The sequence below is a fragment of the Pimephales promelas genome, chromosome 15, assembly GCF_988280905.1.
Source record: "Pimephales promelas chromosome 15, fPimPro1.hap1.1, whole genome shotgun sequence".
In the NCBI taxonomy this organism is placed as follows: Eukaryota; Metazoa; Chordata; class Actinopteri; order Cypriniformes; family Leuciscidae; genus Pimephales; species Pimephales promelas.
The window spans coordinates 27,927,718-27,942,876 of record NC_142783.1 but is presented as its reverse complement, the minus strand read 5'-3'; the positions used below and the strand labels follow the sequence as shown (position 1 = coordinate 27,942,876).

Below are 15,159 nucleotides of genomic sequence, written 5' to 3'. Positions count from 1 at the left end.
TTTGAGCACTTTCATAAATTTTTAACAAAACCGTGATAATATTGATAATCACGATTATTTTGGACACTATAATCGTGATATGAAATTTTCATACCGTCCCATCCCTAGTATAGTCACGGTGTGTACAAATAACAAAGTCATATGAGACACAGCCATCTTTTATCCGTATACATCCTGGGAACTATATTCTCTGAAGGCGAAGCACTGCTACTTGGGCAACACTCTCTGGTCCTCACCACGGGGCTCATAGTATGAGACGCCGGACTGGACAAAGGCGAAGTGAACTGCGCGACTCGGTATTGCATTGTGGGTGTAAATGAACAGACTTGGACTTTGTGCTACAGTAGTAACATAATACTCAGGACAATGGTGACACCAGAATAACAATATTCATGATTCTGAAGCTTAAAATACAGAATTATATTAGACGAATTTGCTTGCATTGACTAGACATATTTAAAATAATGTAGGCCACTTTTTACTGGTAATGTAAGACATTTGGCATTATCAGGACCCACAGATCGTATTATTATACATTATATTCAACATTATAGTTTAATGTAGTACTGACACTAAAAGTCTGTAAACTTGATTTTTTTTTTCCTCACACAGAAATTTTATTTTGGGTGAACTATTCACAATACATATTCTTACACTGCTAAGTACTTCCGCGTTGGTCTTCCAACTCGACCTGAACCCTTATATATCATCTTTTTCCTTATGTCCTCAACAGTTTGCCACCAGCTTCAAGATGTTCTTGGATAACTGGAACATTCAGACAGCTCTTTGGTTAAAAAGGTGAATGCTGCAAAAGAGAAGAACCTTGAATGAGCTTGTCATCTTCCTGAAATCTCAGAAACAAGCTTTTGTTGTTTTGTCTCCGCAGGGTGTGTTATGAGCGCTGCCCGTACAATCCCACCGCGGCCACATTTCTCCTTTCAGCCATCTGGCATGGACTTTACCCGGGGTATTACCTGACCTTTGTCACGGGCATTGCTGTAACAATGGCTGCAAGGGCAGTAAGTATTCTTTACATGAGATGGGCTGTCAAAGTAAGGACGAAAGTCAGAAAAATATCACAAAGGTTTTATCTGATGAATAATTGGAATGCAGATTTTTACATTTGATTAAATTGGATGTTTGGTTTTCTCTAATAATAAAGGAGAGGCATGCATGGGCCGTAAAAAGATGTGCTCAGCCAGGGGTTATTATTCATCTAGTCATGTACTGCATAAAACTACTATTCCTCTGTCACACTGTAATGATCAAGCAAGGTCTCTCCAACTAAAGAAAAAACTAGGTCACTTACTAACAGTAGTCCATCTTAAAATGCTACTCGGAATATAAACTCTTCTGCCCACGGCATTGCCTGCATGATACACTGTTAAATCAAGAGCCGTTATCACTTTTCAAACTCAAAACCATTACTGTGCTTACTGCACATGAATACGAATATTCTTACATTAATTTGGATATTCTGAATATGTACTGAAATCTACTTTCATAACCTATCTAAATAAATATTCCCGTTTCTAGACATATGAATGAGACTAAATATGAATATTGCAATTAAATATTATTACAATTTAAAATAACTCTTTTCTATTTGAATTTATTTTAAATGGCAATTTATTTCTGTGATCAAAGCTGAATTTTCAGCATCATTACTCCTGTCTTCAGAGTCACATGATCCTTCAGAAATCATTCTAATATTCTGTGCTACTCAATTTGTATATGTATATATATATTTGTATTTATTCTTTTAATATATATATATATATAATATTTATAATATTGATATTATTAAATATATATATATATATATATAAATATATATTTTTTTATTATTTTTTTTTTCAATAAGTTCAAGTGAACAGCATAGCATTTATTTAGAATATGTAATGACTTCTCTGTCATTTTTGATAATTAAATGCATTCTTGCTGGATTAAATTATTTTTTTTATTTATGTAAATTCTGTGTCAAATAAATACCATATTCAGATCCACCAGTCATTTATATCTGAACATGTCAACATGAAATTGGGATTATGGTTGCTACATAATAATACAGTCAGTTGTAAAACATTAAACAATAAAATAAACATCTTTGGAATTAATATTCTAAATTACATGTGTACAATATCTTTAATGCCTTAAAACTTTTTTGATTGAAGACAAAAAAAATATGATAATTTATGTTTTACATTTTTTTTAAAGGATCATTGTTTTTTAGCCCTCATTATATCGTTTGAACATTTTAAAGTTACTCTATTTCCTCTTTTTTTCAGGTAAGACACAATGTGAGGCAACACTTCCTGGGCTCAGACACACTCAAGCTCATCTATGACGTGATCACGTGGTTCAGCACGCAGATCGCCATTTGTTATACTGTTGTGCCATTTGTACTGCTGGCAGTAGGGCCTTCACTAAAGTTTTATAGGTCAGTAATGCATTTGCACCAGTATGTGAGCACTCCAGACGTCTCTGACCCCTGCCGTTAAAGATTCACCTCGTCTTTGATGATTATTCATTAATAAAGAAATGAAAAGCTTTAAAGAGCAGGCCAGGGAGTCATTGTAAACCCAACTAACCCAAGAGTTATTAGCGCAAGACATGAAGCTGACAGGTAAAAATGAGAGGCTGATTTTATCTCTTGCTCCATTCATTAGACAGCTTTAAAGGCCAGAGTCTGGTGACACTTTATGAGCTAGCGGAAGGCTGTGTATTTCACAGCTTCTGCTAAGATAAATGAAATCTATGATGGTCATTTGCTAGAGCAGGGCTGTTAAATGAATCGGCCTGAAGAACACATAAAGCATTTTCATTAAAGAGCCAGAATTAGGTCAAGAGATTGGCGACTGGCCACTGCAGATCAGATTGAAGGCTGTGGGAGATGTAAATTATGTCAAGGTGATGAGGAGCTCAGTTCATCTCAGTGACAACAACACTGGGAAATCCAAGATCCTATTGGAAAGTAATGTAGCCGACTGCATAACGATCGGGGGCCTTGTGTATAAAGCTTAATTTCATCTAAATTTGTGTACTTATAAAACAAATGTGATATAAAGCACACATATTATTTTATTATAATTTGTTTTATTATCCCTAATGTTAGAAGATTGCACAACTTTTTTCCATAAATGTCTCCTCCCCAAAATAACCACGTAGCTTATAGTTTACAGCAGATATTTTAATTAAAATAAAGTATATATTTTCAGATTTTTTTATTCTTGTTCAAATCTATGAGTGTTAAATGTCTTGCACTTAAAATGTGTCAAAAAAAAAAAAGTGTTTGGTTCATTTAAATATTTTACCGATGTACATCAGCATCAAAATTATAATCAATAAATGACAATCACATAAGTAAAATTCCTAATGTGCTGTCTGTCATTTTCAGCTCATGGTACTGCTGTATTCACCTGATCTGCGTGTTGCTGGCGCTGGTTTTACCTGTGAAGTCCAGACGCAGGAAACAACAGGAAGAGGCGATCAGCATTCAGGCCAGTGAACAGAACTGCCTCTCCTCTCCTGACAACAACTGCAACCAGAAGCAGAAAGCCACATGAGGGCAGGACTGGGCTGCCTTGTGAGGAACTCTGATACCAACACTGAGAGACACAGAGCGGCCATTACCTCCCTCACATCCAAACGACACTGACAGTGACATTAACAAGGCATAAACTCCAGCAACAATACAGAGAAAAGAGACCGTTTCCCCATAGTTGCCCTGTTGGAGTTGGTCTCGTTTTGGTTTTAAATAGGAAATCTTCATAGGATTTGGATGAAAATGGGGTGATTAATTATAGAATATGGTATATAATTGACTTAAGTGTCAGTTAATCTGAAGTTGCCTTAAACCCTTCGTATATTTAGCTCCAGAAGCCTCGTATGGGGATCGTGTTACATAGGAACGGACCAGTCGTTGTTGGCTTATAGCTTCACTACATTAGTGCAGGAAGTCTAGCACTGGAATCAGCTTCCACGGTACCTAGAGGGTTTCTGCCATTGTCGGTTAAACAAAGTAACCTCCGTGCTGTTTTAGTTCTTCGCAAAGGAAATGTGTGCGGTAAAGGAAAAAAAAGAGTCCAGTCGTGTGTTGCCAAACTTGCAGGCCTTAAGTTCCTATATCTTGCCATTGTTTTATCTTTATTCCTTCTCTTTGGTTTTCTAGTAGGTTCATATCTGCTGCTTTTTGGGAACAAGGGTCAAACTTAAGGGAGTGTCTTCATTTCATGTCAGTGATTTTTGTTTATTTCATTTTTTATTAAGGGCTTTTGGTTGCGTTTAAGGGTTGTATCAATGCTGTTTTTTAATGGGTGATAGGTTTCCTCAGGGCACACAGGTCTCGTTTTAATCCATGACAAATGACCAGATGTTTCTCTACCATCTATGTTTCTACAGCAACATTCAATATCTCAGCATGTTTGTGTTTTTTTATGTTGCAGACATGTATGGTAAGTGCAATAACCTGTATCTTTACAATGGGTGCATGTTAAAGGGTTAGTTCAGCCAAAAATGAAAATCATTATCAACTCAAATTGTTCCAAACCTATATGAATTTCTTTCTTCTGCTGAACACAAAAGAAGTAGCTTTGAAGAATATGGCTAACCAATCAGGACCCCATTAATTTCTATAGTATAGAGAGGAAAATTGGGGTCCATCAACCGTTTGGTTACCCATATTTTTCAAAATATCTTGATACAATTTTCATTTTTGGGTGAACTTTCCCTTTGAGCTACAGGATCACATTATTTTTGCAAACAGTGCTAATGTTCTTGTCACATCAACTACAGTAAGAGTTTTCTAGTGGTTCAGTATTGAAGTGCAGTACTCGTATACTGGACATGCAGTTTCAACTATTCAAAATCTATCTTTTCTTTTTTCTCGATGAATCCATCTGTCTTCTTGGGCCCTAAAGAAACCTGTACACTTTTTGATATCATATAAGGATATCTCTTGAACTTTGACCCCCTAAAAGGTATCGGAGAACTCTTTGGATCCAAGTGTCTGGAAAATCAGACTTTTTCATATTTCACCCAAAATCTACTTTTGGATAATTATGTTGTTGTGTTTATTTTCTACCAACGGTTTTAGCCCTTGGTCAGAGCGACTCTACATGTTTGTTTGTTTTTTATTTGGTAATGAAGGGCTGAAGGGACTAAAGCGTTTACCAAAGTGAGTGTCACTGTATTCATGTTAACTAAGCCAGTTCAGTAAGAAACGGTTATTCTTGGGCGTGAAGTCGGCCAGCCTCCATTTGGAGAAAACGCTCTGAACCAGCCCCCTGTGGTTTCCTAAGCACACTTCTCTACAGTCTTATTGTATTTAGACCCCAGACATGTAAAACCGTGATGCATTACAGCCCTGTACCAACAGTTTTAGCAACTGCAAATCGGAAGATTAATAAATCTGCTGGAATGGCTGCTGGTAACAGTTCACATTTATTTGTATAGCGCTTTTCATAATACATATCATTTTAAAGCAGAAAAATGCATGACTGGTATATACTGTACAATTTGTCCTTGTGCCCTTTTTCTTAAAGCGAAAAGACTTTTTTTTCTTTGTTTTAACTGACGTTCCCTCAGTAACCAGCGTACTAACTAGCACCTCAATGCAAAACTTGCTTCAAATGTCCAAAGTGCCAAATCACATGAGGTGCACAAAAAATCACTTTATTTGTACGGGTTTACAACAGGGTGAGAGGTTTGTACAAAAAAAAAAAAAAGTGATTTATTTGGTCTTAAACTGACATTATTTTTACCTACTGAGATTTTGGGAGGATTTATTTTTCACTCTCTCCCTATTTGCACTTTTGGTAGGAAAAAGTCGGGGTTGTGCTAAAGTAGAAAAACTGCCGAAGCAATGCAAGAAACCTCAGTGCTACTCAACAGTCAGAGTATGTGCTTAATAGATGTTAAACGGCTGAATTTGAATTTGCCCTAAAAGTTACGTTCATTGTAGCAACAAAGGAAAATCAGGATGGTGTTCCAGTGTTATAGGCTTATTTTGTAAACATGCTCCATCCATACCATGATGTTAAATGTGCGTTCATTGCTGTATATGAGTAAACATTGTCCCTTTGTTCAGATATTTTTCATCTAAATACAGATAATCAACATCTTGATTTTGTTAAGGCCCTAGTAATAGTGAAGGTTCAAATTTAGTTTCAGTCATTTTCGTACCGTTTGTAACTACTGATTTTGCAAAGAATGACCCAAAGCTGTGTGAAACTGTAAACTACTGTAATGCTTTCTAAAACAGTGAATTGGTTGTCCACCAGTCACCTCAGTTATGTTGTTTGTCATTGTCTTGTTAGTTTCTAGTGGTCATTAAAAAATGAGTGAATGTGGCCCTTAGTGAACATGCAAACCGAAAGATATTGCAGAATTAACTTTTCCATTGTAATTCCTACTGACTGGTTGTGATGTTGCATAACCTGACAGTGTACAGGAAAACTAAGGATGTTAATGGAATGTTATGGAGAAGTTTGTGGAGAGATAAAGGAAAGGTAATACCTAATATATGTATTTTACCAATATACACTATAAAACAAGTTTTAGAGAATTGTCCTGAGGGGAAAAAGTCTCCTTTTATTTCTGTAATAATCATGAATTGGGATGTGATACCCAGTATTTGATTTGTTTGATGAAATGAGTGCTCTAAGTTGTACCAAGCAAAACAATTTTTCCTTTAAATAGAGGACTTGACATGCAAAATTAATTCCAGTACCATGATGACAGACACAAAACAAATAAAACATATTTTCCTTCTCGGTATTCATCTCAGTGTTTTTTGGTTTTCTTATAGGTAATTAGGTAATCTATCTATCTATCTATCTATCTTGTCTGATCTGTCTATTTATTTGTCTCAAAAGCTCAATAAAATAGGTTTTATTGAGCTTTTTCAATAGATAGATTCTATCTATCTATCTATCTATCTATCTATCTATCTATCTATCTATCTATCTATCTATCTATCTATCTATCTATCTATCTATCTATCTATCTATCTATCTATCTATCTATCTATCTATCTATCTATCTATCTATCTATCTATCTATCTATCTATCTATCTATCTATCTATCTATCTATCTATCTATCTATCTATCTATCTATCTATCTATCTATCTATCTATCTATCTATCGTTCCTCAAATTAGAAACAGACAAATGTGGGCGTCACTTGTGTCCTGCAGTCAGTGGGCGTGTTTTGTGCACAGTGGGTGGGCATGTCTAGTTAATTTTAATTTCATCTACACCCTTTTACTGTCTGTGTCTACACCCCGCTTTCCAACAAAATGGCTGTGGTGTAACGCAAGATTATGGAAAACCACGGAGTTATGTGAATTATATCGAATAATTTGGAACTTATTGCTGGGAGATGTAAGTTAATTTACTATTTGGACTTCTGAAACAAACGGATGTGCTTTTTTTTAAAACGGAGCTCTTGTCAACTATTTTGTCGTTTCCACGCGAGTCAAAGAAAGTTTATATTCTTTTTAAATGCTACGTAGTAGCTTTGTAACATTGTTACAAGAGAGAACAGTGGATGTATACAGTTCAGCTACAGCTGTCAGTACACGTGCTCTTCACTCCAGTGTTGGTTGTAGTGTATGTTTGTTTGTAAGCACTCGTGCTTGAATACTAGTCGTCATTTTAATTTCCAATGTTGCTGTCAGTTTCAGAAAAGTATGATAGTGATACTCATTACACCTTAACACAGTGGGCAAACGTTTGAGTTGCTTCAAAGGTTGTTTTTCACGGTGCTCGTGTAAACTTGTTTACCACTGTACCGTTGTGCCACACTATGGAAACGGATCCAGTGATTCCCAAACCAGGAGAGTGAGTAACTAAACCCCCAAGGAACTCCAGGGGTGTTTTTCTTTCTTAAACCATGACTATATGAGTATATGTATGTATTAAACAAACATAATTCTATAATTTTGCTTTTTCTCCTTAAAATCAATTGGGGAAAATAAGTAGCCTAATCTATTTAAATGTTGAATTCTAATGAATATTTAGTTATTGTGTTCAGTTTTGACTATGTTGTTGTGAAAAATAGTCACTCATATTGCGAAGAAAACTATTAAAAAGTGACTCATATTATAGGCCATGTCTAAAAATGCTACTGCACCCTTAGTTTCAAATGGTCACCCATCATCTCTGTCTCTCTCTAATGGGTTGTTGACTTTATGGCTAGAGATCATGTCTATTATAAGAACTCCGTTTATCTATTTAGAGATTGCCATAGTGCTGTTTTCTCCCCTGATGTGAAACCCATATGTACTCCCAGTCCATTGACCTTTAACAAACATTTATATTGAACTATTTTATTTATTTGTTTATTTATTTTATATATAAAAAAAGGTACAAAAGCTGTCACGAGGGCTTTTGTACACAAAGGCTGCCTATTGGTACATTAGTGGTATTAGCACCTAAAATGAACATATTAGCACCTAAAATGAACATATTAGCACCTGAAATGTACATATTAACACCTAAAATGTGCATATTAGTACCTAAAATGTACATTTTAACACTTAAAATGTACATACAGTATTAACACCTAAAATGTACATATTAGCACAAAAAAATGTACATTTTAACGCCCTAAATGTACAAACTAGCACTTGAAATGTACATATTAGCACATAAAATGTACATATTAGTACCTAAAATGGACAAAGGTTTACCTTTTGAAAAGGTACAGCCCCAGTGATAGCTTTTATACCTTTTTTCTGAGAGTGTACACTGAAATTTATGTTACACTGAAATTGAAAAAATGCTATTCTTTTATCAATCCTGAGCGCTAACACCCACCCTTGAGCAAAGGCGTGTCTCATTAATATTAAATAAATGTGAGCTGGACCCTTCAGGAGGTTTATAACATCAGACTTCCTTAATATTCATGAGTTGAGCTTGACTAGTAGGATTCACTGCACGTGTATGCATTGGGCGTCTCTCTAAAGAGAGGTGGAGCATAACACTTCCTCATGCATTATTCATGAGTGCCTGGAGTGACAAGCAGAGCCCTGGTCGGCTTGTTAGTACACAGTCTGAGTGACAGCGTGAGTGGAGTATCAACAGCACAAGGAGAGACAGGCTTTTAAACTCATCTCACTAGGACTTAGGCTCAAGGTGAGTTTGCATATTTGCAGCCTTCTGAGTGTGAAGAAAAAAGTTAAATGAAAGCATAGTATTTGGGTTGTCTGTTAGGAATGGGTTATCTTCACTCGTCTTTGTGTGCTGGGGAGAGGGGTGAACATTGCCCTGTCAATATTTGGCTGAGGGGCTCTCCGTGATTGGCTCTCCTCATTGTGTGATGTCTCAGGAGGACAGCTGGGATGCTTTCAAGGGTGTGTCAGCAGTTCAGAGAGGAACAAAGGCTGATGGGAAAAGGATTCTTTTCATTACCGTATCTGTCAGCTTTTGATATTTAAGTTTGTCGATAGGACTTGTATCTTCTGTAACTAAGTGGATTTTGGGCACTGAGGCCCCACTGGGTGTTTTTAACGTATTATGCTTGTTGGCATGTTGTCAGCTGGAAGTGGCTTATGGTGTTTCATCTTTGATGGGTTGTACTGCTGAGTTGGCCAAATGACCCTGGAAAAAAGTACACGCTTTTGGCCTTATTTTTGTTTGAACGCTTTATTATAGTGATTTATGCTCATGTTATAGTAAAACTTAACATTTAGATCTGTCTAAATTACTGCCTCTGAAAGTGTTTGGACACAAACGTTTAAAATATATGAATGTCTTTGCTATATATAGCAACATCAAACATTTTGTTTGAAAAAAAGGATTTGAAATGAAGACAATGAAGTGTATGGATGCTGTTTTGTTGTGTGTGTACTTTGTGAAGCTGATATCATACATTGTCTATTTTTTTTTTTTTGGACACCAGTTGAATGTAAATAATTGCAAAATCCATACAGTTTTAAGTGTGACTTAGATGTTCAAAAAGAGAGTGTAAGATGCTCTCCTATCATACATTTTTCTTCTCGACCATAAATATCACTAAATCTCAATGCATTTATTGAATGGTTATGCTTTTATAATTGTTCTGGTTACTTGAAAAATGTTTCTTTTTATTTGCATATCATATGAAATAATTCAATAATCAATAATATGTTTTGAGGTTAAATTTAACCTTCGAATGGTCTTCGTTTCCTGTTTACACTTCTGGGCTTCGGGGTCTATACGACCACAACAATTGATTGAGTAATTGTACAAAAAATATACATTTTTAATCATACAAATAATATATATATTTTTTGTTTACTTCTCATCTATTCATTAATGCTGTGTTTTTGGAGATATAAAGTACTTTTGTATCCATATACCACACAATTCCTCAACTACACCATTAGCTTGCATATAATTTTTTTTTTTTTTTATGATATATTGCATTTATGCTAGTACTAGGCCTTTGTTTCTTTGTAAAAATTTTCAGATTTATGCTGGATTTTTTTTTTTTTTGACACATGAAGAAAACATATTTAGTTTTTTTTTACATACCTTCAGAACAACCGAATCAAGCCCAGTTTTTTGTGTGTGTATAGATAAATAATGTATGAAAAGTCACAAAATCTTATTCCACTGAGATGAAGGGAACCTTTTTTTTATTAAGTAAAAGTCGATTGGGGTCGTATAGACCCCATGACCCGATTGAGGGCTACATCAAATAGATTTTTTGTTCGATTATAAACTTTTTTTTATTTTTATCATCGATTTGTTAATGAAGGATTTTGTGTATACCGTCCTTCATTTACATTTTTATGATAAAATGTTTTGGTTTTAAAGTGAAATGTTAAAAGTTAGATTATTGGGGTTAGACGACTCCCAGAAAATTGGTTTGTATGGTTGTTTTTATTTTATGTAATAATCATTGTAAACCATAAATGATTAAATTCAATTATGTATATGCTAACTAAAAAAATCGAATAATTTAATTATTATATAGTGTAATTCAGATACAAATTCATCTAGTAATTCATATCTTTGACTCAATTTCAGTTATTCAAGTAAATTTTCAAAATGCATAAATATGAGAATAAATATTGGAAAACGGAGAATATTTTATTTATTACTTTACAATAATGGCATCATCCCCCATCTTACCCTACTTTTAAAATCCACTGTTTAAACAAGCTTGCATCATTTCATATGTGACTCCCCCCCCCCCCCCCCTCCTTCCACACAGTGAAGGTTGATGAGTGATATAGAGCACAAATTCTTCCATAGACGTGTGCTTGTTGTGTTTTAATGAATGGACATGGAATACAGTGTGCATTTCTGAGGCCAAAGTAAAGCCTTGTTAATTTTCTCAAACTTTGTTTTCCCCCATTCCAAGGACCATTAAGAGGCTTGAACTACTTCCTTCATTCTTCAGAATAACAACTTAGTATAAGCTTTGTGTGTGTGTGTGTGTAGGCAGTAGTGCGGTGGAAATAAGCCCAACGGATATTGGTATGGTCCCTGTTTATTGCTCAGACAGCATTAACTTCACATCATTCAGGCTTTATCCTAAACGATATTGATAAGATAGTCGCCCACTGTCTGTTCAGTTAACATGCGGTTCATCATTAACTCGATTGGTTTGTGCAATCCAGCAAGACTGGGCTTGTTACTGTGTTTCTTGTTGTTCCACTTCTGCTCTTCTTCAGGAGGAGAAGCCTGTCTTTTATAATGGCTGAACAGAGGAGAGTTTCCTTTAATGATGTATCTCTCCTGCTCTTTTCCACTTTCTCCAGTGGAGTTCCCAGTCCAGCCATGGATGTGAGCAACTCTCTGAAGATGAGTTCCCTGACCATTCAGAGTCTGTTCAGCTACGTGGAGGAGGAGAACCTCTCGGCCATCAAAGCTCATCTGGACAAGTACAGAGAGGTGGACACCAGAAGTGAAGTGAGTGTGCAGGAACCCTTGAATATCACATCTTACTTTTTGTAACTTAGCTTGGTGTTCGTTAAATATACATGAACATATATTTGTTTTTGCCATAGTGCTGAACTCATTACTTCGGAGTCATTACTTTATTACTGTACCACTCACTTATTTGCTCATACACCATATACTGTAATGTTGTAAATGGCCCATATTTAAGAAAATTATTTTGAGGGGAAAAATGTAACTTTTCTGCTTATATTTGCTGTTAATTAAAAATTCAGAATAATAATAATTGTATTTTACAGCATAACGTACAAACCACATAAGGATACTTATTTTTTGTTGTTGTTTAGACTACAAGCAATAGACTTGAATAAAATGTGAAACGGACAGTTCTGTTTAATGGGTTCTGTAACACCAGTATCATGCATTGCTGTGTGTAATGTTTAAATGTTATGGTTAAACTGTGGAAATCGTGCATTTACTGTAAACATGTTCCTTGTTCATTTCTGCACACTGAGGACTGAATTGAAACTATTGTCCTTGACCCCTGACATCATGCCAAACATGTGATGCATAAACATTAGGATGAACCTTACTCTGAATATTTCTTTAAAATTTGCTTGCCCTGATATAAGTCATTGTCTTCTGCTGTAGAACGGCCAGACTGCTCTCATGGTGGCGTCAGAGCAGGGCAGTCTAGAGATCGTGCAGGAACTCATCCAGAGGGGAGCAAACGTAAATTTGGATGATATCGTGAGTAGTTCTTCACATTTGAACACAAAACACACACAGCAGAGAGATACAACATTAAATATCATATAGGCAAAACATAAACTTGCACTTGTTTTTGGAACAGAATGGCACGATTTCATCAAGCAAAGATTGTCAGTCACACCTGACTGCACTCTTTTGCAAACAAGTCAATGAGTCAGTAGTTATGCTTCCATACAAAGTTGCGAATTTAACTTCTGCACAAAAGTGGAATATCGCATAAAACATTTGCAAACAAACCAGCGTTTCCACCCCATGTGTTCAAGAAAACGTAATAGGCACTTCCTGGGAAATTGGCACAAAATATCTGTAATAAAAAGGGAAGTTGCTGCAATCGGGGAAGATACTGTGGCTCTTTTATCTGACCTCATAAATGACCTGTGCATCCGAGCAATCAGACGAAAACCAATAAACGCTGTCATGTTATCTTGCCTGATGTTTGTGAAGGCATTCATGTGAGACAGTTGTGGGAGGTCATTATAACAAATCATTTTGATGACAGACTTCGGCTCAGGCATTTCAGAACAACCAAAACAACATTTGAGAAACTGTGCATTGGTCCGCTGGTTAGTACAGTTATCCAATCACATTTACTGTTGAGATGGTCACGTGAGTTTTTAAAAAAAAAAAGGTTATCAGGTTATCGCATGTCCTCTTATTGTATAAAAAAATTATCTGACTTTTTAAAGTTTTCCTAATTTTAGAATTCATGCACATTTTAGCATTTCCATCACGCGCTTAATTTTTAAGAAATAAGATATCCCCAAATTTCTACAAACGTATGTGGATGGAAACATGGCTAATGTCTGTCTACAGTTCTTTAACCAGATGTATGATTTCATAGGTGTGGGTGGGCCGTAGAATCTAAATAATTGGTACCCTGCACTGTCATTTTGTAAATGACTAGATGACGACGTTCACAGGCACAAACACTTTGAGCTTCTCACACCAGCATATACACAGTGTAGGATATAACCTTTCAGGTGACAGTGGAAGAATCTTTACTATGACCACCTGGTATGACCAGCTGGTATGATCTGAAACGCTACAGACATCTTCTAAACTCAAGATCTTTAGATGTCCATGTAATTAAATGCAGAGTTTTTTTCCACTTGTCTTAGGATTGCTGGACCGCACTGATTTCAGCTGCTAAAGAGGGACACACTGGAGTGGTGAAGGAACTCCTGGAGAACAATGCCAATGTGGAGCATCGAGACATGGTAAGACTGAGAATAAAAACATGGGAAGCCTTAAAGAAGGTAATTATACTTAAATCAACAGTTGGTCTTATTGTGAATGATGTCTTTCTTCAACTTCTTGAATTTTTTTAGCTTAGTTTTGCTGTATATTTTTTTGTCAAAATTAAAGTTGTCAATCAATTTTAAATGTATTAATTTTACTATTTCTGGTAGCTCTTTACAATAAGATTTCTTTTGTAACTGTTAGTGAACTGAACTGCACTAGGTAACATGAGCTACAGTAACAACTAACTTGTTGGTGTTAATTTTTACATTTACTTATACATTTTAAAATTAAAAGTTTTATGTTAATATTAGGTAATGCACTGAACTAGCATGACTAAACGATGAGCAATTGTATTTTTATAAACTAACATTTTTAAATGCTCTAATAATATATTGCTTATAAATATTTTAACTGTTTACAAATAAGACCTTACTGAAAAGTGTTACCTTATATTTCAAATTAATTAATCAGGAAATGATTTATATAAAATGCCAATTTAATTACTTGTATACAAATAAAAAATAAATGATTTTTAAAAATGAATTGTGAATTGATTACATTTGAATCCGATTAGATTAATTCAATTATTAAATATTGTTTATTAAGTGTCTTAAAACGAACACATTTTATTAATCAAATTAAACTTTTTGTGGATTATATATTATTTATTAATTTGTAGATTTTTCATCTCTCAATCTTTTTAATAATTATTTACACTAAATTAACGTTCAAAGCCGTAATCCTAAAACTGTGTATCCTCCACTGTCCTATCTGGATTAATTGAATTCCTACCTTACAGAAACATGTGATGCTCTGTATTTAAGATTAGCAGTTATGTGTGTAGTTCCTTTATATAGATTTTGGGGCATCATAGGCACATTTTGAATGTGTCTGATGCCTATAAATGCTGCCTGGGAAAGCAGCTAAAGCTTATAATAACAAATAAGGAAGATAAGAGACAGCCGGTAGTTTGAGTCACTCCCTGACTCAGGGAAAATGTGTTTGTCCACATAGCCCTGTGACTATGAGATTATTATTAAGGACGATCATGTGGGAATATAATGACCTTGGTATGTTTGTGTAGGGGGGCTGGAGTGCGCTCATGTGGGCCGCTTATAAGGGACGTGTGGAGGTGGCGCAGCTACTGCTGGAGAAGGGAGCAAATCCAAACATCACCGGACAGGTCCGAACAGCCTTTTCCAGTAACAACTCTTTCAAACAATTATTGTACATTTAGAAATGCTCAGAGATAA

The 15,159-nt window shown here is 35.4% G+C and overlaps 2 protein-coding genes across 7 annotated transcripts in view; both read left to right on the top strand.

Moving 5' to 3' along the window:
* Positions 1-6,777, top strand: part of mboat2a (membrane bound O-acyltransferase domain containing 2a) — a 57,016-nt gene extending 50,239 nt beyond the window's left edge. The window contains exons 10-13 of the mRNA XM_039667961.2: positions 734-798; positions 887-1,019; positions 2,289-2,440; positions 3,398-6,777. Coding sequence (XP_039523895.2) covers positions 734-798; positions 887-1,019; positions 2,289-2,440; positions 3,398-3,566 — 519 coding nt within the window. The 3' untranslated portion in view covers positions 3,567-6,777. The remainder of the gene's footprint in view (positions 1-733; positions 799-886; positions 1,020-2,288; positions 2,441-3,397) is intronic.
* Positions 6,778-7,249: 472 nt separating this feature from the next.
* The window catches only part of kidins220a (kinase D-interacting substrate 220a), a 49,778-nt gene continuing 41,868 nt past the window's right edge, over positions 7,250-15,159 (top strand). For 4 of the 6 annotated variants that reach the window (XM_039668009.2, XM_039668001.2, XM_039667994.2 and 1 more), the window contains exons 1-5: positions 7,250-7,384; positions 11,755-11,905; positions 12,545-12,643; positions 13,783-13,881; positions 14,991-15,089. In XM_039668009.2, the coding sequence (XP_039523943.1) occupies positions 11,774-11,905; positions 12,545-12,643; positions 13,783-13,881; positions 14,991-15,089 (429 nt within the window). In that variant the 5' untranslated portion in view covers positions 7,250-7,384; positions 11,755-11,773. Of the gene's footprint in view, positions 7,385-9,029; positions 9,140-11,689; positions 11,906-12,544; positions 12,644-13,782; positions 13,882-14,990; positions 15,090-15,159 lie in introns of those variants that run through there. The other 2 variants (XM_039667985.2, XM_089120483.1) reach the window with 2 other exon arrangements.